This window comes from Homarus americanus, unplaced genomic scaffold (genome assembly GCF_018991925.1).
Source record: "Homarus americanus isolate GMGI-L3 unplaced genomic scaffold, GMGI_Hamer_2.0 scaffold43075, whole genome shotgun sequence".
Classification (NCBI taxonomy): domain Eukaryota; kingdom Metazoa; phylum Arthropoda; class Malacostraca; order Decapoda; family Nephropidae; genus Homarus; species Homarus americanus.
This window is the reverse complement of record NW_024756438.1, coordinates 1138475-1166045: the sequence shown is the minus strand read 5'-3', so window position 1 is coordinate 1166045 and position 27571 is coordinate 1138475. Positions and strand designations below refer to the sequence as shown.

Sequence of the window (27571 nt, the reverse complement as noted above, 5' to 3'; positions counted from 1 at the left end):
GACATAATTGAGGTGTATAAGCATCTCAAGGGACACTACTCAGTCGAGTGTCCTTACTTGGAGCTGGCGGAAACTCGGCCCACAAGGGGTCACAGCTCAAGATTGAAGAAGCCGCAAGTCCAGAAAACTGTGAGGGCAAACTTTTTCGGAGTGAGAGTTGTGAACTCTTGGAACAATCTACCAGAAAGTGTTGTGATGGCATTGAGTGTCAGCTCTTTCAAGACAAGACTTGACCAACACTGGAGAAGGTTCAGGTACATTCAAGAGCCGGTGCATGCCCAGTACTTGCCAACAGTGCGTAACAGAGACGTAACCGATCGCCCAAACGGCTAACGAGCAGATCAGTGGTGAAGAGAATAAAAGAAAAGGAAAATTAACAGAGACGTGACTGATCACCCAAGCGGCTAACGAGCCGATTAGTGGTGAAGAGGATAAAAGTAAAAGTAAAAAACGTAAGCCACATTACAGTAATGTAATGATGCTCACTTGGAACACAGAATCCCCAATTTTTCTGATTTCCCTCTCAAAATTTTCTCAGTGAGTTGAAGATCGCTAACTGAAAATTACAGATCGTTAAGCAAAAAAGGGTGTTATAATTTGTAAATCGATATGTAAACCATCACTAAACGATGGATACCTGTGTATATATTTATACAGTATAAATTATCAGTTAAAAGGTAACAACAGAAAACAGCCACATGAAAGAGGTATAATTTCAATATACTGTAGTACTGTTTTATTATGGGTTTAAGCTTCGAGCCAAAAATAATCTTGATTACATAGTCTTTGGATTAAATACACCTTACTCCTAGTTTAATGGTTAATATGTACTGTACGAGGCACTATAATTCAATTTGCTCATTATGTAAAACCAGTGTTAACGATTTACAGTATCTCTATTCTTGAAGCAAAATATGCAAAATCTGTCTCAAAAGTTAAGTGTTTTCTGCATTCATGAACAAACTTTTTTTATTGGTTCAGTTTCACTCCTAAGTCATTTTCTTCTGAATTCACCCATTTACTGTATCTTCTATATTTTCCCCTCAATCAAATTAAGTTTTTCTCCTTTGAATAATTTGTCTCTGTCCCTTTCTCTTCAGGTCTTTCCCATAAAAGATTATATAAAACAATTACAACAATAAACTGTTGCTATTATGAGGTGGTATGCCACATCTGTTCCTCACTGTACACGAGCATCCCATCCTCTCATTCCTCACAGTAGGCTCTCATTTGATATACTGTGTGGGGAATAAAGTTCTGAATATAGCTCTTAATAATGTTACCATGTTCACATTGTCCGGGTGTAACGGGAACCGGTACCATACTTGGAACGGGCAGATTCATGAATAGTACGACCCTGTAAAAAAAGAGAACACTGAAGTACTTTCAATAAGCTCCACACCCAAACTGTGTTTAATTAACTCCTTCAGTATAGGGACACCACTCTTAATATTTTTTTGGGGGATAATGCCAAATGATTTTATTCAGCAGAGAGAGGACCCTGTACACAAGGGGTTAATAACCCAGGTGAAACCAGACAACTCGGCTAGCCTTTTATCAGGCACTCTGTAGGAGGAAACACTAGATGATAATCATAACTATTATCTGAAGGCTTTATGATCATGATTCCTTACACTACAGTATAAGCATTAACAAGAACTCTTGCTATATTCTTCCTTACCTCACTCGTCAAATTATCCAGGAATTTCTGTATGTTTTGGATTTCATTGGATGATACATACTTCTTCAGAGCAGCATCAAACTGTCCTTGTTGGATCAACAACTGGAAGATCTGCTTTGCATATTGCCTGTTTTTTGAGAGAAATACTTGTTAGCAAAAAAAAAAAAAAATGACAGAGTATGGCATATAAAAAAACAAAAAAAAAACAATGGGCTTTACCTGAGTTAAGAAACTTGAGGAAAAGGTTACATCACTTCTTCACATATTATATGAAGGCTGACCACACACAGCAAGATGGTGGCCAGTATATAACTATAGTACAGGTACTGTATATCCAAAATGAGAAATTACAGTAAGATACAATTTTAGAAAATGTAAAAAATGAAGACATAAAGAAAATACTGTACAGAAATGGATAATAAATGGAAAAGTATTAAATAATTGAAAGGTTTACAATAAAGAACTCCTGTATTTTGACCTAAAGATACATTAGGGGGGCTACAGTACCTTCCTGGCTTGTAAAATATTATGTCATCAAACTATGAAGGTTTCTCCTAACTTGTAATTTTGCCCATGACCATTAAAGCTACTTCCTCATCTATATAATTGTTCAAAAGACTGTACTGTACTGTAGCACATATTTACTCTTCTCCAAACATTTCTCCTCTTCTGAAGATTTTCACTTCTCTAACACTCTGGACCATGGATGACACATATTGGGTCACCCAAAAAAGTGAAGCTAACATATGATGATGCCTTTGTGTACAAATCTTTGAAAATCCACCCAAAATCCATTTTTGGGTAATCAGTGCCTGGTTTGCTTTTAAACACTTGACAACCTTCTAAAGTGAGTACAAATAAAATTCTGCAAAAAATTAGCCATTTTATATAAAGCAAAAGTAAAATTTTTTAAATAAACTTAAAATACACTACAGTACTGTATCTTTATATGCAAGCAACAGTTCAGTATTTTATAAACTGCACAAGCGGCTAAAGAGCCGATCAGTGACGAAGAGGATAAAATGGTGATTTTACCATTATTGTATACAGTACTGCATTGTATTTGCCATTTTGTGTCTAATTTTATAAAGTAAATGGGCACCAATATTTATCATAATCATAAACAAAGCTTGTTTTCAGTAATTTCTAAAGACACAAGTAAAGAAAATCTGTTAATTAGAGACAAACTCCCTAAGGAACTCACAAATAATATACATAGAGTACAGTAAAAGAGTTATCAGTTCCTTATATAGCTGGACAACATCTCGTTAAGTTCTCATACCTAGTCTCTAAGCTGCCCTCCTGCGCCAGTTTGGCAGCAGCTGGTAAAATACGTTCAGTTATATCCTTCTGCCCCGATAGTACTCGACCTGGCCCTAGTCTCTCCACCTCGTATGCCAACAGTCGAGCAAGAGTTGTTCGTACTGCAGCATTCTTGTGACTGGAGAGGAGATAAAACAGTTAAACAGTTTAAAATAATTTACTGAATTCATGCTAACTTTATTATTTGACCATGGGGTTATACACAGATTATTTGGAGAAATAATACCTGTACCAATTTGCCAAACATTTAAACTGTTTGGTTTGTAAATTATATATACAGCACTGTATTGGCTGACTAAATAACAATGCTAAGTTATATACAGTACTGTACAGGCTAATGATAAATTTATCTGGCTAAAAACTATCTGTAAATGTTTCAAGCACAAACTACTATACACAACTACATTCATTTAAAGACGACCATTAATTATATATTATATCTAACAGGCTTGTTTTCCTTCACACTTATTGGCAACTGACCTAGTAATAATTAAGTTCCAATATTATTAACTGTGGAGACAAAAGAACTTGTCATAATCCTTGAAACCAAGTGAAAATTATAACACAATTTGCCATTCTATTCTCCAATGTAAAAATCAGAGAAATACAGTCATCATCAAGGTACGCTCATCGTTTATTAAACATGGAATACTAGTTACCTGAGCCCTTCTTGAATGATGGCTGGAATAGACTTCGAAGGTGAGATATTTTCCACGAGAGCATCCAGAGCATGATGGCTGTCCAACTGTAGGAACTTGTTGGTGTCTGCTGACCGGTGCAACAGCACACTAACAATCTTCTCTGAGTCCTGTTTAGGAATAAATTTTTTTTTTACTGCCAAGCACTTTTGCACTATAATTCCAAGTGACCAGAATCAGGAGCAAACATCCTCACCCTGACCCTCCCTTCATTCACATTCTTAATCCTGTACTGTATACAGCACAGTACTGTATGTATTTATAAATTAAACAATATAAGGATTGCATAATTCTGAATGGGAAAAGGTTCTTGGTGGAGTACCACAAGGATTTGTGATCTACATTAATAACACTGATAAATATATATTAAGCCACTTTGTCAAGTATGTTGACAACATGAAGATATTTGTAAAGGGGGAAAGTCAAGATGATGCTGCAGCCATTCAATAAGATCTGCATAAGCTGTTCAAAGGGTCACAAGACTAGCAAATGTTTTTTACTATTACAAAATGTAAGACCCTACATGTAGGATACAACAACCTTAATGATAACTATTCTCTTAACACTTTCCTCAATACAACTGTTTACTCTGTATAAGGAAAAAGATCTAAGCATTGCAACAGACAAGTCACTGAAGGCAACAGCAGTGTTGAGTTGATCCTAATAACTTACAGATTCCATGCTCCTCTTCATAGTATCGAAGAGACGTGTAAATGCTTGGATGGCAGCACGAGAAACTTGGGAGCGGAGATTCTTGGCTTGCTTCAGAAGTTCTAAATTGATCATATGCAAGTTAGACTGGAGGACCTCAGGATGGTGTTCATTCAATCTCACCAACAAATCAATCCCATCAACCTGGTTCTCCCTGCAGCACAACAACACATGTGATGAAGGATATTTTGTCTATGATAACTATATAACTACTGTACTGTACTGTACAGAGAGACTAGAGTGACTGAAAATAAAAATGTCTTAAATTCTCGTAGTATCAGCACAACCCTGGCTAAAGGTTATCTTGGTGAGTGAGAGAGTGACATTCAGGAGTATTAATCACTTAGCTAACTGCTTCGCTTCAAAAATATCTATCAATTATCAACCAGAAACCAAATTCAAATATTTCTTAGCATGACAAGGAGAAATGTCAATTTTTCTATAGTGACACGTATTAGCCCTTGGTGGATGCAAAATATGATTTTTCTTAAACAATATGGACTACAAAAAGATGTATAACACATACCCGGTATACAGTACTGTAGTGTAGTATTGTAATAACAAAATTATTTTAAAGTAATGCTATGGTCTTTCTCATACAAATTTGTCTACCATTCTGATATTTAATTCTGAACAAAGTACTGTTCATAAATACCATATGTATTATACCAAATGAACTAATTTCATTACTCACCAGTCCCCTGAACTGAGCTGCTGATGAGCTTTTTTCAAGGCATCACCGGGATGAGCAAAAGGCTCAAGATGCGCCTTAAAGCACGAAGAGGCTGGCTTTGAGGTCCGCAGCCCAACAGATATCATGGGGGATGAAATGTGATCTGAAGATCTGCAGAGTACATACCTTAATTACTCTTACTGCCTTCAGAGTGGCAAACAACATGAAAATAGCGAAGGTGCTATATTAAAAGCAGATACTATACATTAAAAGTTGCCAACAATACATTATCCTTGAATCTCAATTCCCAGTACTGTACTGTATTTCTGTTGCTGTCAGCTATATTGTACACTGTATCTAGGTTCTTGAAAATATATAAGACTAAATGATAATTCAATAAGTTTTCAATCAATAGAGGAGTACAGTATATATTACCACAATTAAGCTAAAAATCATTCCACTACCTCACAATACCTGTAGTTAAATAATAATGATCATGACCAGCAGAAAAGTGTGCAATGCCATTTAACATTACATTATCATTTATAGATAAGACTGGTCCATAACTTAACGTTCTGCACAGGTACGAATATCCGGTAAATAAATCAATCTGGAAAACCATAACACAACACACACGGTGAATAATGGGTAACTCACCAACCACAACGAATGAAGAGTACTAAAAGGTATCACACCAAGCATGATGAATGAATAAAGGGCGCCACTCTAAGCATAGTGAAGAGTACCACACCAAGCATGACGAATGAAGAGTACAATATGATAAGTCGCGGGTACTGTACCATACCCTCATGGCTGATGAACAGAAGAATGTGCATGCTGATGTGATACAAGAAGAAATCAAATACCATTATGCAATGCAGGTACTGTACTGTCAGCTACAAGATGCTCACTCACACACAGACACAGCATTTACCATGACTGTCCTTTTTGTCCTTACCGGTATATCAACTAAAAAAAACTTGCATCAATTTGTTTTTTAATCCTACACTGACACTTATGACTAAAAACAATACAGTATTAATATCCACAAACACACAACAATGTACAAGTACTTGTAATGCAACCAATAGACTCTTGCTGCCTTTTAATAACCACAAGTAAATATGACTCCCATGTAAACTTTTACTGGTCCAGCTTGTGCTGTATGCTGGTGACTTGTCTTTAATATTTCAAAGCATGGGGATCACATAATTATCTACTGTGTGAATATACTGTTTATATATTAAACATTTCCAACCAAAACCAAAAATACCTCCATAAACAATGATGGAATTATTCATAATCTGGACCACATATTAATTCTTTTCATGTACAGTATATATATACAGTATATATATATATATATATATATATATATATATATATATATATATATATATATATATATATATATATATATATATATATATATATATATATATATATATATATATATAGGGGAAAACCAAAGCAGTTTTTCATAGTTCTGTAACTTAACTATTCCTTTAAAAACTTGGTAACACATACCATCTCCTACAGGCATGAAATGTGCTGAAACTTCACACATTTTCTTTTCCTTTAAATATCATGCAAAACCACACTGGCAAGATACATGTCTGCTCAGGAGAAAACACTACAAACTGTAAGCCATAACTAGCCTGGACTCTGCACTCAATTGAGGAGCTAAATGATGTTTGAGCTGAGGTCGCTGCTGTCCTACAGCTACTGGGCTGGATTTGTCAGGAGGCGTAAAATTTCGCACTTTCTCTTGCCGTAGCCTTGGTTGGCCAGGGCTTGGATTACTTGACACCTCCACACGCTTTGAGTTTCTTTTGGTGTTCATTAAATACATGAATGAACATGAGAGACAATACATGGTATCAGTATAAAAAAGTAGAAAGTATGACCGTATATACTCAATGTTACTCTACTGTAGATTAACTGACCTCGAAAATAGTGGGAGCATTTTTTTTAATACAGTGAATAACTTTAACTTGATGGATGAAGAGGGTAAACACTCAATGCCTCCTTCTGGTGGTGACGGGTATAAAAATGACTTTCAGCAGTTTTGTGTACCACTGTGGGGTTCCAATCACAAAATAAACATACGTACACAATAACTGAAGCTTGTGGACAAATACTAAAGAAACTTGACTCCTTGAACAGTAAATGGTAAATACAGATGAATGATAATTTAGTAAATATTCTAAAAATCAATTTAACTGGTGGTGAAATAATACATATTGAAACATTAAAGGAGGAACACAAAGGAGACAAAATAAGTCATATTCTCATTTCTACATCACATTAATTTGTATGACATTTACCATTTTTCGTCCTAATGGCAGCTGTCACTTGTAACCCCGTGGTCTTAAATATTCTGTATCTATCTACAATACCTTGTATCCTACCATCGGCCATTAACATGTTCAACCCCAACTTTAACAACCACCATACAGCACTATCATGACAATCACAAGCTTATACTCAACCCTTTCCAATAACTATCCATGTTTTAGGCTTCAACCCCATTGACAGTACAGTATTTGTAATTTCCGAGATTCAATTTAGCTTTTTTTTATCACCTATTATGACTCACAGGGAATACGGAAGATCTTTCCTTTCAAAAGTCAAACATACGCCTGGCTATACCTATAACATACACTACCACCCTGTCATTCCTGTGTCATGGGAATATATTAGCTGTGTGTAAAAATATTAAAGGCTCCTAAGTGTACAGTACAGTATATGAGTGGAGTAGTTTTATGCAATCTAGTAACTCAAAAGGTTTAAGAATGACCTGTGGAAAGTTAGTACCACAGTATGTAAAACATAAAGTTGGCTTTTATGTTCTTCTTCAAATCTAATTAAACTGCAGTATCATTAATTCATATTACTGTAAAGGCATATGGTGTTAAATTACAGTATTATGAATATATTGAACTGTAGACTGTTTAATCCTCTAAACAACAGTCAAACTCTAAGCATTGATATTCTTAAATGAGTAAATAAAACAAGTAATGATCAACACCCACTTCTCTGGGAGACGTCTTTGGTGGCGTCTTGTAAAGGAGGTGGTGCCACCGCTACTGCCTAGGCTGTTGCTGAGGTTATTGCCTGAGCTGCCACCAGCAGGAGGTTGTCCTCGTTTTACTAGTTGAGGCGTCCTGCATAAACAGTGCACATGTGACCATAACATTAATATTCTCAAAATAAGCCTTCATACCTGCCTACTTGGAGCTCCTAAGGAATGTAAGTGAAAAAGGTTTAGAATGTTTTCACAATAAGTGTGATCAATGGAATACAAGTTCTGAATACAGTTTAACAATAAATTTCATTACAAGTCTTCACTCTATACAATATTACATATTTTAATGTTTTATATTAAAAAAAGTTTATACAATACTGTACTGTACTGTACAGGTAGTTCTCACTATGTGCAGACACCAATGACTGTAAAATTATTGAGAATATCCAAAGTAGGGTCACCAAATTATGTTGGCATGTAGACACCTCACTCAGCTAGTGAGATTTGAAGGTCTTCAGTTCCTTGATTGTTTTGGTTGTGTAAATTTCAAATTACTGTACGTGCTACTCCTGTGGCACATATCCCATTTATAAAGTGCACTGCCCCTAAGCACCAAAATCAGATAGGCAATGTAACTGATACTTGTATTTTTAACAATTAATCATACACCACCTACGAAAAGCTACTAGGTGGACAATGAAGTATGTTTACAGTACATCTGACAGTTGATGTCATACCTGAAGGTCTCCCTAGTGTGAGCAGCATTAGTATGTGGGTCATGCCTCTCCAGAGAACGGTGACGCTTCTCCGTACTAACACCGCCTCGACCTACACTCTTGCTGAAGTTACTATTGTGACTCTTGCTCTTGGGTATCGTTTGTTGAACTGGAGGGTTAGGAGAAGGGCTGGGCCGGGGACTTGGACGAGGACTGGGCTTGATGTTGCTTTGTGAATTGGGGTGCGGAATAGATGTAGGATTTCGACCCCTATAACTTAAGTTGGGGCGAACAGCTGTGAAAATATGAACTTACTTAGAACAACAAAATATTCTGTGTACCTGTATAGCAAATATCCAGACTAGGAAATGCTGAAAATTATTTCATTATTTCAAATAAGGAAACAAACAAGCTCTTGGCTAAACACCCACAAAAGTGGGTAAAGATTCAACATGCTGAACTATCAGAATCCTAATTCTTTTTTCCATTCGATACAATCTTCACATCAGTTGCAAAAGTATAATAACCAACATAGACAAGAACAAATAAGGGTATGTTTAGGCAACAAATATTTGGTTTAGTACTGTACACCTTAGTATAAAAGTGTGGTCATCCAAGATTATGTAATATTGTACCATAACGAACCTAAAAAACAACCAATTATGTTCATTGAATTCCAGTTGGTTATGTAAAGTTAGATCTCCACTGGCTCTCCTGGTCAACCTTATATTGTACTGTACTGGGGTCATGGCTAGACTAACGGCAGACTGGTATGCAACATTAAGTTAATAAGCTGGACTGTTGGGCTAGACTCAGTAACTTATCATCAGCCTCACCTAGTAACCCACCATAAGCTTAGCATCATATAAGTCAAGTTAATCAAGTTACTCTGTGTCTAGCCCAACAGTGAGGTTTTGTTCTTGTTAAGTACTGTAAGAAATGGGTAGAACTGTCAGGCAATTAGGAGGCATTTGTCCCTACTGACCCATATATATTCTACGTATTCCCTTACATAATAAATGGGCACACAAACGTACGTACATGTAAATATCTCACACTCAGGAATGAGGTAGAATAGAAACTCATTGATTGTCGGGCCGTTTATCCTGCCACATGATCATTTAATTAATAATTTATTCGCCTGAAAATCCATAATCGACCCTACAACAACTGGTATGGTTACCGGGACGTATTCACTCTACATTATTTGCTGTATTACTGCAAGTATTTCTAATAACATTCATTATATATGTCTAATCATTATCCTCAAATGCAAGTGACAATAATTTCATAGAGGTCTGATGAATAAAAGGCAACATATATTAATCAAAATTGATAATTTCAGATAGTCAATTACAGCATCAAAATCTTTAGCGATGTTTGTCTAATGATCTGGGTAGGTCATACAGCCGTGCATAATGCATCGAGTTAAATACCTGTGACGTAATGATGTTATTCTTACTATTATTATTGATGATAGGGAGTAACTCATTTATTTTACTCTGTAATTTAATGGTACGTATATGCAATTGATTCTCAGAAATAAGCCTTGCATCAGAACAGGAAAAAGACTACCCTAGCCATAGCCTACCAAGGTTAGATTCACTACTGCTGGCTCTGGAAGGCTGGAGGGAGTCCTGACTATGTTGTAGCTCCAGTTGGCGGTATTTCCTGGCTCTTTCCTCTTGCGTTCTCTTGTTGTCCCGCTCCTGACGGCGACGTTCGATCTCTTTAAGGTTTTCCCGCTTCTTCTTCAGTAGTTTCATCTTTGTCAGCGTCGTGTTCGCCAGCGTGATGTTGTTGGGATCCTGACCAAGTGTGAAAACTTTTGAATTTTCTTTGATCACTTATTAAGTCACGCACAACAAATTATATACCATAATACAGTTGTAACTATAATCAGTATGGTCATTATTATTACTAGTAGTAATTTACTACCTTCAATTAAGAGGAAAAAGCATGGTTATGAGGTTCCCTATACTGTATATAATAGAAGGAAAGGCTCTATACAAGCAGATAAAACAACCAATCACCTCCTCGTCAGTCTCAAAGTCACTCTCATAGTCAAAGTGACGGAATTCTTTCTCGCTCCCTGGTGTGTTGCGCGACCTGTTGACCATACCTCCTCCCACGTCTGAAATACAATATGTACCTGTTATTATACTGTCCTACACCTGCAACACATCACCTTTTAGTGTACTGTCCCACACCTGCAACACATCACCTTTTAGTGTACTGTCCCATACCTGCAACACATCACCTTTTAGTGTACTGTCCCATACCTGCAACACATCACCTTTTAGTGTACTGTCCCACACCTGCAACACATCACCTTTTAGTGTACTGTCCCACACCTGCAACACATCACCTTTTAGTGTACTGTCCCACACCTGCAACACATCACCTTTTAGTGTACTGTTCCACACCTGCAACACATCGCCTTTTAGTGTACTGTCCCACACCTGCAACACATCACCTTTTAGTGTATTGTCACACACCCTTTAGCGTACTCTCCCACACCTGCTATACATCACCCTTTAGTGTATTCTCCCACACCTGCAACAAATGTTAGTATATTGTACTGTACAGTACTCATCAGCAACCATAACACAACTATTCCAGAAAACTGTGAGGGTAAACTTTGTCTGAGTGAGAGTTGTAAACTCTTGGAACAATCTACCAGAAAGTGTTGTGACGGCACCGAGTGTGAGCTCTTTCAAGACAAGACTTGACCAACACTGGAGCGGGTTCAGGTACATTCAGGAGCCGGTGCATGCCCAGTACTTGCCAACAGTGCGTGTGAGACGTGACCGATCGCCCGGGCGGCTAACGAGCCGATCAGTGGCGAAGAGGATAAAGGGAAAAAAGGATTAACAATCGAAGCTGCGAAGATCCATCCAATTGGCCCCTTTCAGCAACAACACAAGACAGATGACTAAAATAGTTGTTGAAACTGCCATGGGAGTATAATTACTGGACATTCACCTATCCTCAGTTTGGGGGAGGAACGAAACTCCCAAATTCCAATACACCACACCAGGATCTAACCAAGTCCGGGGTCTTTGGCAGAATATTTGTGTCTGGTTTCGAGTTCCGTGGGTTAGATCGTCCCTGTGAAAATAACATAGGACCTACTGAGGATAGAGATTTTAGTACAGCGTGCGAAAAATATTGTAAACCTTGAATCCATTTTCTGCTGTCAAAGGATATATATCTTTTACTAGTAATCGATGAGCTGAATGACAGAAAGAATTATGGTTAAACTTGTTGTGTTTCTGTTATATTTACTGCACACGAAGTATTGTACGAAGGATTACAAGACAGCATTTTTATAAGTGCCCTAATATGCGTGTATTTGCATTCTTGAGTGACTGTGTATATAAATTTTGAATACATTTACACAAACGACATACACACAAAAACCCACCCACCCCCACTTATGCACACAACGCTAAGAAGTTACATAAAACAAAAACATATTCACCGATATTCAGGCATGCCAAACACCTCACCTTCACCCCCACCCTATCCTACCCCACTCGACTCGACCTCACCCCACCCCACTCGACTCGACCTCACCCCACCCCACTCGACTCGACCTCACCCCACCCCACTCGACTCGACCTCACCCCACCCCACTCGACTCGACCTCACCCCACCCCACTCGACTCCTCGACCTCACCCCACCCCACTCGACCTCGACTCGGACCTCACCCGACTCGGGACCTCACCCCACCTCGACTCGACCTCACCCCACCCCACTCGACTCGACCTCACCCCACCCCACTCGACTCGACCTCACCCCACCCCACTCGACTCGACCTCACCCCACCCCACTCGACTCGACCTCACCCCACCCCACTCGACCTACACGCACGCCACTTCTTGAACACCTTCCTCGCACATCATAGCAGATTCTTATTGTCCAGCTCACTACAACACAGCCCATCCCTAGTGTCTATTAACCCACTTGACAAATACAAAAGAGTGGAATTGTAAACAGAATTCCCTCGTTACTGTGATCTACTTAAGGGGTATTTATTTACTCACAAGTAGAAGCCAGATATTACTAAGTGTCTAGAGGATTTTTGCCACAACTGTAATGACTGTTATTAAGTACCAAAGGAATAATTTAATAAGGCCGTATTGATAATTTTGACAGCAGTTATATCAAGAGCCATCAGATTACTGAGGGTAAGCCTATATATATAGCTAATTAGGCCTAAGTGTGTATCATTCAGCTTAGTTCATATATACCATACAGTATACACCCAAAAATATATTAATTTAAACTAATGAATATGACACAGACAGACAGACAGGCATGAGTGTTAGTGTGTATGTAAGTTCCCCATTCCCCACCTGTTACCGGGAAACCCAAGAATTACTGTACTATTGATCCTAGGCAGTACAAGTATTTACACACACACACCTCCCCCACCCCTCACTACCCGTCACTCATTCCCAACAGGTGACCAACACTTACTGTAACTCATTACCCGTCACTCACCTCAACTGCCAGATCACAATACCCGTCACTGGTGTTGCAGGTTACTCATATCACTCTCAGGTCAGAAATTCAGTTAGCTTTAGAATTGAATTGTCACTTATCTAATAATTTATAAGATGTCACTCATTTAGTAATTAAAAATAACCAATTCACCCTGTAGGAACTCAAAAGGATCTGTCACTTCAGGAAATTCCGTCACCCATCCAAGATCTGAGTCACTCATCTAGGATCCAGGAGTGGCGTCACTAATCCACAAAATCTTCACTTATCCAGGAACGGTCACTCAATCAAGAGTATACTTTCAATTACCCAGTGGATATGTCACTCACGAGAGACACATCCAGGAACACTGATACTGCTTTAAAATCTCACTCATTTATACTACAGCAGCGTTACTCAGCCACAAGCTACGTCACTCCAGGGTCACGACAATCACTCTGGGATTTCTCCACATACAGCTTGATTGATTGATACTACATAGTTTCATCTGGCGTCGTAAGAACATAGTCAAGTTTTCTATTTAATAATAAAATAAAACTATAGATTAAACACACACTTAGAATACAGTATTTAAAACTATATTTTAAACGTTATTAAACTATCTTATGTTTTTTTTCTGGAAGTCAGCTTCCATGATAAACAAAACTCCATCCTCTGGAAATGTGATACCTGCTCCCAGAACCAAGGACAGGCGGTAGAAACCATCCCCTCCCTTGACTCCAGGAGATGTGCCGCCAGACTGGGACACTCGACCAGTCATCACATACTGGCTGACAGTCTTGGGTCATCAGGTGGCCGTGTGTCAGCTTATAGTGGCCAATACGATGTCTGACCAGGGCTTTCTCACATCTCTGGGGCATCACACGACGGACTGCATTCATCATCAAGTAACTGTCGTTGGTTAAGCCAAGAGATACGTTACTTACTCTTGCCGACGACGCCGAAGCCAGTGTTCCGGAGGGACTCATTGGGGAGAGAATGGGTGGACGGGGACGGCAAGTCCCCTACCTTGCGACCCCGGGACACTCCGATGTCATATGATGACCGCCTGTAAAGAGCAAAATACTACATTAACCAACACCACTACACGGAAGACTTAAGGTGACAATGAGCTACACATGACCCCACCATTTTGTAAAAATTGAAGACGCCTGAAAACGTACCTATTAAATCCAGGGATGTACAGTACAGTACAGTACAGAATCTACAAAGTTTCATTGGGCTTTCTTTAATATTTGTACTTTGTATTGAAAAAATTCGCCTTTATTAAACAGAGACGTCTCTTCGAAATTGTTTGTCTAAGCTGATTTCTAATGCCCTTGATAGACTGTCTTACAAATAGAAAGGTTTCCCACACATTTACACGGACAAAGATGCCAAGTCATTCTGTCATGTTGTGGCCTTGACTGTGTGTGTGTGTTTAACAATATAGCTCCTTCAGGTCTTGAGTTATACTGCCAACAATCTTACAAGAATTTAGGTGACGCTGGTTACCCTCATCACGCAAACCTCGTCAGGGTAATTATAAATTCCACTACCCAACTTATATAAGGGATCATTACCATGAAACCCTCGAGTCACCCAAAACAGCACACATCTCAGACCTAACATACTGCAGTGTGTTGCGGCACCTACGTCATATACACCACATAGTCCTAACACAGACAAAACTGAAAACAGATCTTCACCCTGAAGGCAAAGTCAGTGAAAATTTGAAGACCTGAATGTTGTGTTAGTGGTAAGTGAGAACTCTTACGTCCAGGATATATCAACCTCGGCACGTGTTAAGGAACAGTTGAAAGTAAGTGTGTGTGTGTGTGTGTCCAGCACCTGTCAACAGTGTGTAAAAGAGCCCAGCCAGTAGGTTGACGGGAATAACACCGAAACGTTCTAAGATTCAGTTTTAGGGAAAGAATCTTGAAAACTGCCAGACGCCAAATACGACCACCCTACTGAGTTGCCACTTTATACTTAAAATATATCCAAAGTTCTGTATATACAGTAATAGGATTCCCGGTTTGGTGTACAAGCTGCCTCAACACAATACAATACCCAGTACCTTGAGTTAGCGAGATGTACTGCACCAACCAGCGTCAAGGAATAGCCCATGATATCCAGACAAGCTGCCAACCACAGTGGTTGACCTTTTCCGAGGAATATGGCCCGTAGCTCAATTAACACACACACCCACACACACTGCCAGGTAAACAGGGGGCAAATGACACGTAGAAACTTAACCATTGCTTCATCCTACTTAGGGATCGATCTCGGGTCATATGATTGATTGATTGATTGAAACATTTTATTTAGCTGGGCGAGGCGAGCTTGTTGACCACTGCACCATAAGGAACCACATCAAACACTTCTCAGTTTTAATACGTCATTAGTGGCTCCAGGTTCTTAAAGAACATTAAGTGGATGCAATAGTCTCAGGTGATTTACGGCGCCACTTAGGCCAACGTCTGCCAGTAGTGTGCGTGCGTCGAGCGTCAGACTTGTAATTTTACACGATTAAGATTTCGCTGAATATTGTACCTCACTGTCCTTGGCGCCTTAACTGGTGTACAAATGTGTTAGTCGCCTGCATCACTGTGTTACCTGAACAAGGAGGATACAGTAAACTTGCCACTCCCTGGGAATACACACCCAAAACGATGGGTGGAGTGGGGCCAGATTTACCTTTTGACCGTCTCACAGTCATCACTCCTGTAGATCTTTGTAAGGCTTTTAGAGGCGTAACCTTTACACTTAATACTCCTGTACGCTGATCACTGCACGTTTTACAACACAAAGGTTGATATATATTCTACATGCAGATACACACACACACACACACACAACAATGAAACACGCACACTGTTTACCTGGTCAGAACACACACACACACACAAAGGATAAAGCCGTGTTAGTGTAGGTCAGGAGAGGACAACAGGCTGTGTCACGCAGCCCAAAATGAAAAATTCACACAATGCTGCTCACAAGACCAGCTACTTATGATGTCGAAAAACCATAAAAAGTGTAGCGCCAATCATTAACTTCTCCTTCATGTATAAAACACCACAAGATCAAAGCCACAAACACATCGACAAAAAAATAAAAAAATACAACCTGGTAGAAAAGAAAGATTGGTGGAGCGACGGAAGAAGGTCACTTATCTGTGTCCAACTCACACTCTAGCTGTCTTCTTTATCACTCACCCCTGTGGCACTCTCGCTGTCTTCTTTATCACTCACCCCTGTGGCACTCTAGCTGTCTTCTTTATCACTCACCCCTGTGGCACTCTAGCTGTCTTCTTTATCACTCACCCCTGTGGCACTCTAGCTGTCCTTTTCACTCACCCCTGTGGCACTCTAGCTGTCTTCTTTATCACTCCACCCCCTGGCACTCTAGCTGTCTTCTTTATCACTCCCCTGTGGCACTCTAGCTGTCTTCTTTATCACTCACCCTGTGGCCTCTAGCTCTTCTTTATCACTCACCTGTGGCCTCAGCTGTCTTCTTTATCACTCACCCCTGTGGCACTCGCTGTCTTCTTTATCACTCACCCCTGTGGCACTCTGTGTCTTCTTTATCACTCCACCCTGTGGCCTCTAGCTGTCTTCTTTATCACTCACCTCTGTGGCACTCTCTGTCTTCTTTATCACTCACCCCTGTATGGCACTCGCTGTCTTCTTTATCACTCCCTGTGCTCTAGCTGTCTTCTTTATCACTCACCCCTGTGGCACTCTAGCTGTCTTCTTTATCACTCACCCTGTGGCACTCTCCTGTCTTCTTTATCACTCACCCCTGTGGCACTCTCCTGTCTTCTTCCTCCCCTGCACTCTAGCTGTCTTCTCCTCACCCCTGTGGCACTCTAGCTGTCTTCTTTATCACTCACCCCTTGCTCTCTCTGTCTTCTTTATCACTCCCCCTGTATCTAGCTGTTCTATCACTCACCTCTGTGGCACTCTCTGTCTTCTTTATCACTCACCCCTGTGGCACTCTCGCTGTCTTCTTTATCACTCACCCCTGTGGCACTCTAGCTGTCTTCTTTATCACTCCCCCTGTGGCACTCTAGCTGTCTTCTTTATCACTCCCCTGTGGCACTCTCGCTGTCTTCTTTATCACTCCCCTGTGGCACTCTCGCTGTCTTCTTTATCACTCACCCCTGTGGCACTCTAGCTGTCTTCTTATCACTCACCCCTGTGGCACTCTCTAGCTGTCTTTATCACTCCACCCCTGTGGCACTCTAGCTGTCTTTTATCACCACCCCTGTGGCACTCTAGCTGTCTTTATCACTCACCCCTGTGGCACTCTCTAGCTGTCTTCTTTATCACTCACCCCTGTGGCACTGCTGTCTTCTTTATCACTCACCCTGTGGCACTCTAGCTGTCTTCTTATCACTCCGGCACTCTAGCTGTCTTTATCACCACCCCTGTGGCACTCTAGCTGTCTTCTTTATCACTCACCCCTGTGGCACTCTAGCTGTCTTCTTTATCACTCACCCTGTGGCACTCTAGCTGTCTTCTTCACTCACCCCTGTGGCACTCTAGCTGTCTTTTATCACTCACCCTGTGGCACTCTAGCTGTCTTTATCACTCACCCTGTGGCACTCTCTGTCTTCTTTATCACTCACCCTGTGGCACTCTAGCTGTCTTCTTTATCACTCACCCCTGTGGCACCTCTAGCTGTCTTCTTTATCACTCACCCCTGTGGCACTCTAGCTGTCTTTATCACTCACCCTGTGGCACTCTAGCTGTCTTCTTTATCACTCACCCCTGCACTCTAGCTGTCTTCTTTATCACTCACCCCTGTGGCACTCTAGCTGTCTTCTTTATCACCACCCCTGTGGCACTCTAGCTGTCTTCTTTATCACTCACCCCTGTGGCACTCTAGCTGTCTTCTTTATCACTCACCCTGTGGCACTCTAGCTGTCTTCCTTTATCACTCACCCCTGTAGCACCCTAGCTGTCTTTACTCACCCCTGTGGCACTCTAGCTGTCTTTATCACCACCCCTGTGGCACTCTAGCTGTCTTTATCACTACCCTGTGGCACCTAGCTGTCTTCTTTATCATCACCCTGTGGCACTCTAGCTGTCTTTATCACTCACCCTGTGGCACTCTAGCTGTCTTCTTTATCACTCACCCCTGTGGCACTCTAGCTGTCTTCTTTATCACTCACCCCTGTGGCACTCTGCTCTTGGAATAATATAATCCCCCAAGTCCTTTATTAATCCTACTGTTATGACTGATTGACTGTAATACAGTACATCTGGTGGCATAAATTAGTTATGTTACGCCATATTCACTAAAAAAATATATTTATATTTAAAAATGACAAAATCACAGATAAAACACATACTTAACAACGATTAGAAGTGAATAAACCTGCATTTAAATAATAGCATATCTCCAGCTATAGGACGTCAAATAAGACTCCATTCTAAGGCTTGGATAGAGGAAATACACACACACACACACACACACACACACACACACACACACACACACACACACACACCGGTGAAAATACACTGCTCCGTGAAGTTACTGAGGCAAGACAACTCCCTTGGTTAAGTGGGTCACACGCCCCACTCTTCTGTGTTTGTCCTTCACGGCCATGTTACTCTCTTAAGGCAACCGTGTGTGTGTGTGTGTGTGTGTGTGTGTGTGTGTGTGTGTGTGTGTGTGTGTGAACAAAATCAGGAAAAGCAACAACTAACCAAGGAAACAAATAATGGAACACATTGATATATAAACTGGGGAGGAAGGGGTAGGGGAGGAGGAGAGAGGGGGTGAGGGAGGAGAAGAGAGGGAGGAAGGATAGGGGGAGGAAGAGAGAGGAGAGGAGAGGAGCGAGGGAGGAAAAGAATAAACAACAACCAAAATAAACCAAAACACAAAACCCCAAATAAACTCCCCAAATCCATAGACCAATAAGAATGAAAAAGTCGGACACAAAACCCGGGTCAAGAGCGGCCATAACTCCTTCCTCCATAGCAACAACAGGGCCTTAGGGAGTTGTTATATATGATCCTCTGTTAATTGCCCTAGCCTTATAGCCAGACTTAATCGTATATGTTAAGTTTAATCGGCTATCAGGTTGAAGGATCCGGGTAATAATATACTTCTCGGTAAAGTAGTGTGATGGGGGGAGGGGAGAGGAAGGGAGGAGAAATTACCGCATTATATGACCTGTAATTAAGAACTCGCTCCTGCACGCTTTTACATCGATAGTTAAAGGTAATTGGCAAGAGGGGTTGGGTAAGGGCAGATAACAGGATAAAAATACGGTGAGTGTCGCGTGAGAGTAATTGTCGACAGTAACAGGTCAGGTTTGAAGGGTAACTAACATATAGAGACTAAGAGTAAGCTTTAGCAACACGTAATGCACAACAGCACGCCGAAAAAACCCGCAAATTACATCATTTTTATTATAAAACTAAATATTTATGTTATACCACAAATTACATTACTGTAAAAAATATTATCTGTTAATGTTTGGTAATTTACGTAAAATATCACTAACGTTCACTTGTTGCAGAAATTTATATTCACAAGGTTAAAAACTCAAATTAAGTACAGTAAATATATCTCATAAGTGTTACTGAACTAAGTCATCAGAGATCTTTGTTCACACACACACACACACACACACACACACACACACACACACACACACACACACACACACACACACACACACACACACACACACACACACACACACCTCAGGAAGCAGGAGGAGTGTAACGAGCTAACATACTTCTATTAGCCAAAGACCCGAGGCCAGAGAAGGAGGAACAGGACGTCCTCGGGCCCCTCCCTACATAACCCGTGGCTTCAGTAGTTAGCATCGCCGAGAACACAACCCTAATGTACTTAATTGGGTCTCTATGTACTGCCTTGTCCCCTCACTACAGTCTGATGTCACCATACAGCATCACCACGTACACTATAACCTCACACACGAGGTGAGGAGAGACACTATTAACACGGGTGATGGTGGCAGAAGACATCACTGGTCTTAATATCCCATGACTCACAAGAAGAGTTCCTAGTTTTAATGACCAATCAATCAAGCAACTTGGATGGTACTCACGAACCTCTCGACCAATCAGAGGGCAGGTAAAACAAAAATAAAACAATAGTTAAATAGTGAGCAGGAGTTTGTCGATTGTGAGGAACTAATGACAGAAGAATCATCAATGTAAAGAATAACACGCAGGTAAGGTTCATTATATTACAGGGGGGCCGCTATAGGGGTGTTCATTATATATAGAGTAGATACCACGCCAGTCTCGTGATCACTGGGGTACAGCCAGGTGGAGATACTAACTAGAGGGTATGATTGATGTGGTCGTATTGTTGTCTCGGTATGGGTAAGGGTTTGTTGTGTATGTAATTAATTTTACCCATATATGGATGTATGGATTGAGAGAGAGAGAGAGAGAGAGAGAGAGAGAGAGAGAGAGAGAGAGAGAGAGAGAGACATTCTACCAGTCATGAGTTCTTTACCTCGGTCTACCAATTTCAATGACGGGCGTGGAGTTCCTGGCGCCCATGGTGGTGGGAGGGGCCTAGTGACGTTATGGTGTTTACCTTCTACGTCACAGCCTCACCTTGGATACCACGGTACCTGAGGCGCGCGACGACCCCCCCTAGTTAGCTGTTCTGGCTGCTGCACACTCACTAATTTCTGCCTTTTACGCATTTTTACAACTTTTGGCGATACGCAGTGAGGGTGAAGGAGGTTGAAGAAAACTGACTAATTTCTGAGATAGAGTCGTTTCCTCCTCGTTCCATTATACACCCACCACTGTATGTTGATTATCTTGGAATTATTCTAAAATCACAGCACTTACACCATACACTAATAGGATCTTCACTACACTATAAGGGTGCCCAGGCTTATAACTATTAGCTCGTATTACACATTATCACATCCAGGTGAGGCAAAGCTGTAACCTTGAATTCACTACAGACAAAAGTATTCACTCCACAATTCTTCCTTATCCTGACGAAGTAGTTGGTTGAGGTACTGATTATGCCAGTCTTTACATGTCACTGTTTGCTGAGTGGCGTAGCGGTGACGACAGCTCGGTCACATGAACACTAACTGGCCAAGAATGTACAGTATGTGTGGTTCCAGACTGACTGACTTACAATTAGTGTGACAGGACGGTCGAGTCACTTTCGTATAAGTAAGGGTTGTCTCCTGAATTGTTTAAGTATGATAAAGTAACTTAAGTATGAGCAACTGTAGTATCTGGACACTTAACAGACACTAATGTATGTGTAGGGAACATTGAGTAACTTAAGGTGATTAAATGACTTTGTTGGCGTTGTGTTGTGATGTATAGACTAATAGTGTGGGTTTATCTTGGTACTGAGAGAGGGGTGGGTGTAGACGGGTGGGTGTAGACGGGTGGGTGTAGACGGGTGGGTGTAGTGGGGTGGGTGTAGCGGGGTGAAAGGCACTGCTGGTGAGTTTGGCACTGGAGGGAGCGGGAGAAGCGTGTGTCTAGGGCAACGACGAGGCACTCACTGGCACCTCGACATTTACCACCACCGTCACTCACGCCGAGGTATGGTGCCACAGTACTCAAGAGTGCCTGAAAACCCCAAATCATCCCAGACAAACAATCCCACATCTTGATATTAATTCAGATTATTACCCACTTCTAAAATTTTCAAACTTCATTCTCCAATCACTAATCTTTATATAATCTTAAATCAGGCCAGATATTATTCTCTATTAACCCTAATGACCTCGCAAGTGACCTAATTTGGTTACTTGTGACGTGTGGAGATTGTAAGGTGATGAAAATATTGTTGGTATGTGGAGTCCATTCACACCATTGAAGGCTTGAGACCTATAAACAAAAGGGGTGATAAACCTGCCTTTTCTCACCTCGTGTGTGTGACGGCTGGTCCACGTGGCCTACCCCCTGAGGCGATTCGTAAACATTTCGAGTGAATGTACAGTAGTTTTGGTTGGGTGACTTAGCCTGTAGTAGTTGGTGTCTTGAGTAAATAAGAAATATATTTAGATGAAAACCTATGTCCCGCATCTCCGTCTCTCTCTTTTATTTATCTATCTAGGTGTTTAACTATGAATACAACACACACACAGTTATGACAGTCTCGGGGAATATCGACGCCATTTTATGCTATTTGGACAATTTTTGACAAATTCACGAAAATAAATTCACATCACGAACCGGGAGTAAATTGTGAACGTAGAGAGAATCCAGACTACACGTTGACTGTTGCCTCAAACTACTGCTGGTAAGCGGGTGACCTGGTTGGCGGTATGGAGTGTGTGTGTGTGTGTCATGCTGGTGGTGGTGGTGGTGATGGTGGTGGTGGTGATGGTGGTGGTGGTGGTGGTGGTGGTGGTATGGTGACGATAGTGATAAGAGTGTGGTGATAGTGACGACAGTGTAGAGGTGATAGTGATGAGGGAGTGGTGACGATGATAAAAAAGGTACTACTATACGTCACAGAGGAGGCAATGGTGGCAATAATTACAAGGCCAATGACGGTAATTACGATCCAGGTGAGTGCGTGTACAGTGTCCGGCCGCGGTGATGGAGTGACAGGTGTTTGTCAGTGCCAGCCGTGGTGGTGGTGAGAACAGCAAAGATCACACACATACTGAGCTTGATCACGTATAAGACAAGATAAAGTGAGATATACCACACACACACACACACACACACACACACACACACACACACACACACACACACACACACACACACACACACACACACACACACACACACTTCCTTCTCTAAGAAAGTTCTACACCTTGATATACCTCATTAGTGGACCTGAGGCACCTATGTCACTTTTGATGAATACTGTGTGTTCTATTGCCCATGACAATATATACGTGACGCCCGCATGATCTGATATAGCTCTCCCCACCAGCATTTGGAGAGCATTATTAGTGATGGTAAAATATCTTCCACCAGCCACTCAGATATGATGAAGCCTTCCACCAGCCACCAGAGGGTATGATGAAACCTTCCACCAGCCACTGAGGGTATGATGAAGCCTTCCACCAGCCACCAGAGGGTATGATGAAACCTTCCACCAGCCACCAGAGGTATGATGAAGCCTTCCACCAGCCACTCAGAGGTAGATGAAGCCTTCCACCAGCCACTCAGAGGGTATGATGAAGCCTTCCACCAGCCACTCAGAGGGTATGATGAAGCCTTCCACCAGCCACTCAGAGGGTATGATGAAGCCTTCCACCAGCCACTCATAATGAACTTCAGATCCCCATGAGACACGACGCCCTACCACCAGGACACACTGACAAAATAGTAACAATAATTTAACACGAGAGTTTCCCCACTGCATAATGAACGTAAGTCAACAAGACATCAGCTGATAACAGACAAGAGAGTAAACAAAGCGTCGCTCATCTAATCATCCTCCTAACCTCAATTTTTATCTTCTGATCCTCAAAGTAACCTAACCTAACCTAACTGCAGGCTATACTACGCTGTTTTTGGTTAGGTCAGTCTCAACCTAACCTAACCAAACCAAACTGCACGCAATACTACACTATTTTATCATGGTTTTTATTTGGTGTTTAAACCAAGTACAAGGAACATGAGTCAATACACTGCCCCACAAGGACGTTTGTCACAGGTGGCTGGCGGGCCTGACTCACACACACACATAAAGACGTCTGCAGAGAATTCCACCGTCGTCATCGTGAAAAGCCAAGGCCAAGTTCCACTACTACTACTACTACTACTACGGCTACGACTACTACTACTACTACCATGAATCATTCTCGGCATGGATCACCTGAAGAAACACCACTCTAGCTTATTTCACCTTAAGATTAACTACCTTATGCTATTTCGGGAACGAGGGGAGGGTAGGGTAGTGTACTGGCAGGTGTGTACTGGCAGGTGTGTACTGGCAGGTGTGTACTGGCAGGTGGCACTAACCAAACATTAAGTCCAACGCTTTATACTGTACTGGAGGTGTTTTGTTCGTATACAGTAATTGTAGTGTATTATTTTTACTCTTGCCAACTGTTGTATATTGTGTATGTTGTATGATTTCGTGTTTTTATGATTATTTCTTTATATAAGTTATTTTCCCGTGGTCTTATTCTTGATTTGTAATATACGGATCTTCCAGTAAGTAGTGCAATAATAATAATAATAATAATAATAATAATAATAATACCTGGTTACTTATTCGTGTTATTTCTCTACATTCCCATTAATCTACAGTACGCTCACACATAAATTCTTCCCCACAAGGTCTCTTTAGTTAGTGTACTAAAGGAACACCAATGAACAAGTACCAACTCCACCAATGACCACCTTATGGCAACACTCACACGGACCAGCTGGTATCATGACGTCACTAACATAAACACAATACTGTACCTGAACTCAGTCAATCTCCTGCACTAGATGTCATCGAAGTAACATTAAAAAAGAACTTGAATACCTGTAATTAACCTGTATTCCTAGTATTACCTGGTGAGACAGTGAGGTGATGATAGGAGATAACACTGTAAAATAGGACCTAGATGAACAGGACACGCTATACTAGACTGGTTTGGTTAGGTCACACTCTTAACAAGAAATTGATGTGACAGTCAGCGGAGACACACAAGGGAGATAATGATTCTGAGGAGAGGAGAACAATGAGGGAGTAGTGAGGGGGGTGTCAACACACATACATACACCCGCCAAAATACACCGTCAGGACTTATCTTTCGTGAAACTGTATAACATTTTACTTGTGTTCGGTTCGTGTTTACACCGTCGACTGTATGCCTAACATTCCGAGACAAGAGAAGATTTATCTCTCCTCTACCCCCCAGGTGAGACATTCAAGTGAGAGACAATTGATATTTATTACCAGACAGTAATTTATTTCAGCCTTGGTATAATTTGTATGCTAGCTTGACAGGTTTTGGATATTGGTCATAAAATTCGATAGTCCGGGAGACCAGATAACACCCCGAGGACAGGGTTCAACCTTATTTTAACTGAGCCAGGTATAGGTAAGCATAGTCTGTATACGTAATAAGAAGCCTTCACACGCACGAGCCCCGATTTGGTTCATAATACGCAGGTGGTGTGAGAGCTGTAGCCTAATACCTACAACACAGACCAAGATCGTTAGGTTAGGGTGTTCAAGGCTGTCTGAAATGTTTAATCTCTTCATAGGGAAAACACACACACACACACACACACACACACACACACACACACACACACACACACACACACACACACACACCTAAAACTAACAACTTCAAAATCACACTTCGACTCTACCCTATACAGATAAATTCAATTAGCAATAGTTTCAGCACTTCCTTCTACACATACAACATTTTGACTCTACAGTTACCCTATTCATGCTAGCAACAGTGTTTATTTATACTTGCAACATTTCCTCCCGAGTTCAGTCCCTCATTCTCCTCTCACCTGCAACACTCCTCACCTGCAACACTCCTCACCTGCAACACTCCTCACCTGCAACACTCCTCACCTGCAACACTCCTCACCTGCAACACTCCTCACCAGCTCGTCCCCTCATTGTTTACATGTCTTCGGCCTCTTTATCTAACACGTTTTTACTATTATCGTCTATCTCCTATTTCTTCCCCACAAACTCCATTATCTGATGTATTTACGTTGAATTTCTGACGTAAAAGGATATATTATGATGTACTTAAGGGAAAAACATCTTACGAGACTATGGGCATTTTCTCACCTCTAATTAGGGGGGGAAATATTGATCGTACGAATGGTTGATGACTCAGAGGTATGACCTACTTAAGTGTATCGTAACTAACTATAAGAGCCTCCGTCGGTGGCACTGAAAAGTCACGTGGGTATTAGTTAACCCATTGATAATATTGACAGACAAACAGACGAACAGACTTGATAGCTTCGCACACCAACGCATAAGACAGGTTGATGTAGGAGATAAAGTTAGGTTAATGGAAATGTGTGTATGTGTGTGTGTGGAAAGGGGTTAGTAGTCGTGGTGGGGAAATACGGTGGGGTTGGCTGGTGGCAAAGTCTGTTATGATGGTTGCTAAGACACTGATGCCGACCTGTTCACGCCATGCGCCTCTTCCTCCCCTCACCTTGCACCTCACCCCTCCTGCACCTCCACCCTCCTGCCTCACCCCTCCAACCTCACCCCCCCTGCCTCACCTCCAACACCTCACCCCTCCTGCACCTCCTCCTCCAACACCTCACCCCCCTGCCTCACCCCTCCTGCCTCCCCCTCCTGCCTCCCCTCCAACACCTCCCCCCCTGCACCTCACCCCTCCAACACCTCACCCCTCCTGCACCTCACTCCTCCAACACCTCCCACCCCCCTGCACCTCACCCCTCCTACACCTCACTCCTGCACCTCACCCCTCACCACCTCACTCCCCTGCACCTCACCCTCCTACCTCACCCCTCCTGCCTCACTCCTCCAACACCTCACCCGCCCTGCACCTCACCCCTCCCCACCTCCCGCCCTACCTCCCCTACCCCTCCTGCACCTCACCCCTCCTACACCTCACCCCCCTGCACCCCACCCCTCCTACACCTCACCCCCCCCTGCCTCACCCCTCCTCTCCCTGCCTCACCCTCCCACCTCACCCCTCCTGCACCTCACCCCTCCAACACCTCCCTCCCCCTGCCTCACCCCTCCCTACACCTCACCCCTCCTGCCTCACCCCTCCAACACCTCACTCCCCTGCCTCCCCCCTCCCTACACCTCACCCCTCCAACCTCACCCCTCCAACACCTCCCTCCCCACCTCACCCCTCCTACACCTCACCCCTCCTACACCTCACCCCTCCTGCACCTCATCCCTTCTACACCTCACCCCTTCTCCATCGATATATTTCCTTCTTTTAATTCTATTTTCCTTTTAACGTAAATTATTGCAATATTAAAGGCGTCGACTCACTTGCAAACTGCCTGGATTCGCACTAACAAGAGAACCATTCCAATTTGTGTTGATAAATGTATACATGACCTCAACGCCACACAACTTGTAAAACTGGCGTAAGACACTAATGAAGATAAACGAGAGAGAGAGAGAGAGAGAGAGAGAGAGAGAACGCGTGTGTGTGAGTGAATTAGTGGAGGAGCGTGGAGAACATAGTGTAGATGTGCGTGTGAGTACGGCTAGAAAATGTCCTCAGGTTAACCAGTGGCCTAACTCAGCAGATGAAGGTATCCAGTAGCCGT

General features: G+C 41.8%; 1 protein-coding gene across 1 annotated transcript in view; it reads right to left on the bottom strand.

Moving 5' to 3' along the window:
* Positions 1 to 351: 351 nt before the first annotated feature.
* Positions 352 to 27571, bottom strand: part of LOC121856821 (TOG array regulator of axonemal microtubules protein 1-like) — a 79247-nt gene continuing 52027 nt past the window's right edge. Inside the window, exons 14-25 of the mRNA XM_042352547.1 lie at positions 14267 to 14388; positions 10864 to 10964; positions 10422 to 10638; positions 8852 to 9125; positions 8122 to 8253; positions 6745 to 6915; positions 5108 to 5257; positions 4375 to 4567; positions 3664 to 3812; positions 2964 to 3122; positions 1682 to 1808; positions 352 to 1357 (exon numbers count right to left, since the gene is read on the bottom strand). Of these exons, the coding sequence (XP_042208481.1) occupies positions 1289 to 1357; positions 1682 to 1808; positions 2964 to 3122; positions 3664 to 3812; positions 4375 to 4567; positions 5108 to 5257; positions 6745 to 6915; positions 8122 to 8253; positions 8852 to 9125; positions 10422 to 10638; positions 10864 to 10964; positions 14267 to 14388 (1864 nt within the window). The 3' untranslated portion in view covers positions 352 to 1288. The remainder of the gene's footprint in view (positions 1358 to 1681; positions 1809 to 2963; positions 3123 to 3663; positions 3813 to 4374; positions 4568 to 5107; positions 5258 to 6744; positions 6916 to 8121; positions 8254 to 8851; positions 9126 to 10421; positions 10639 to 10863; positions 10965 to 14266; positions 14389 to 27571) is intronic.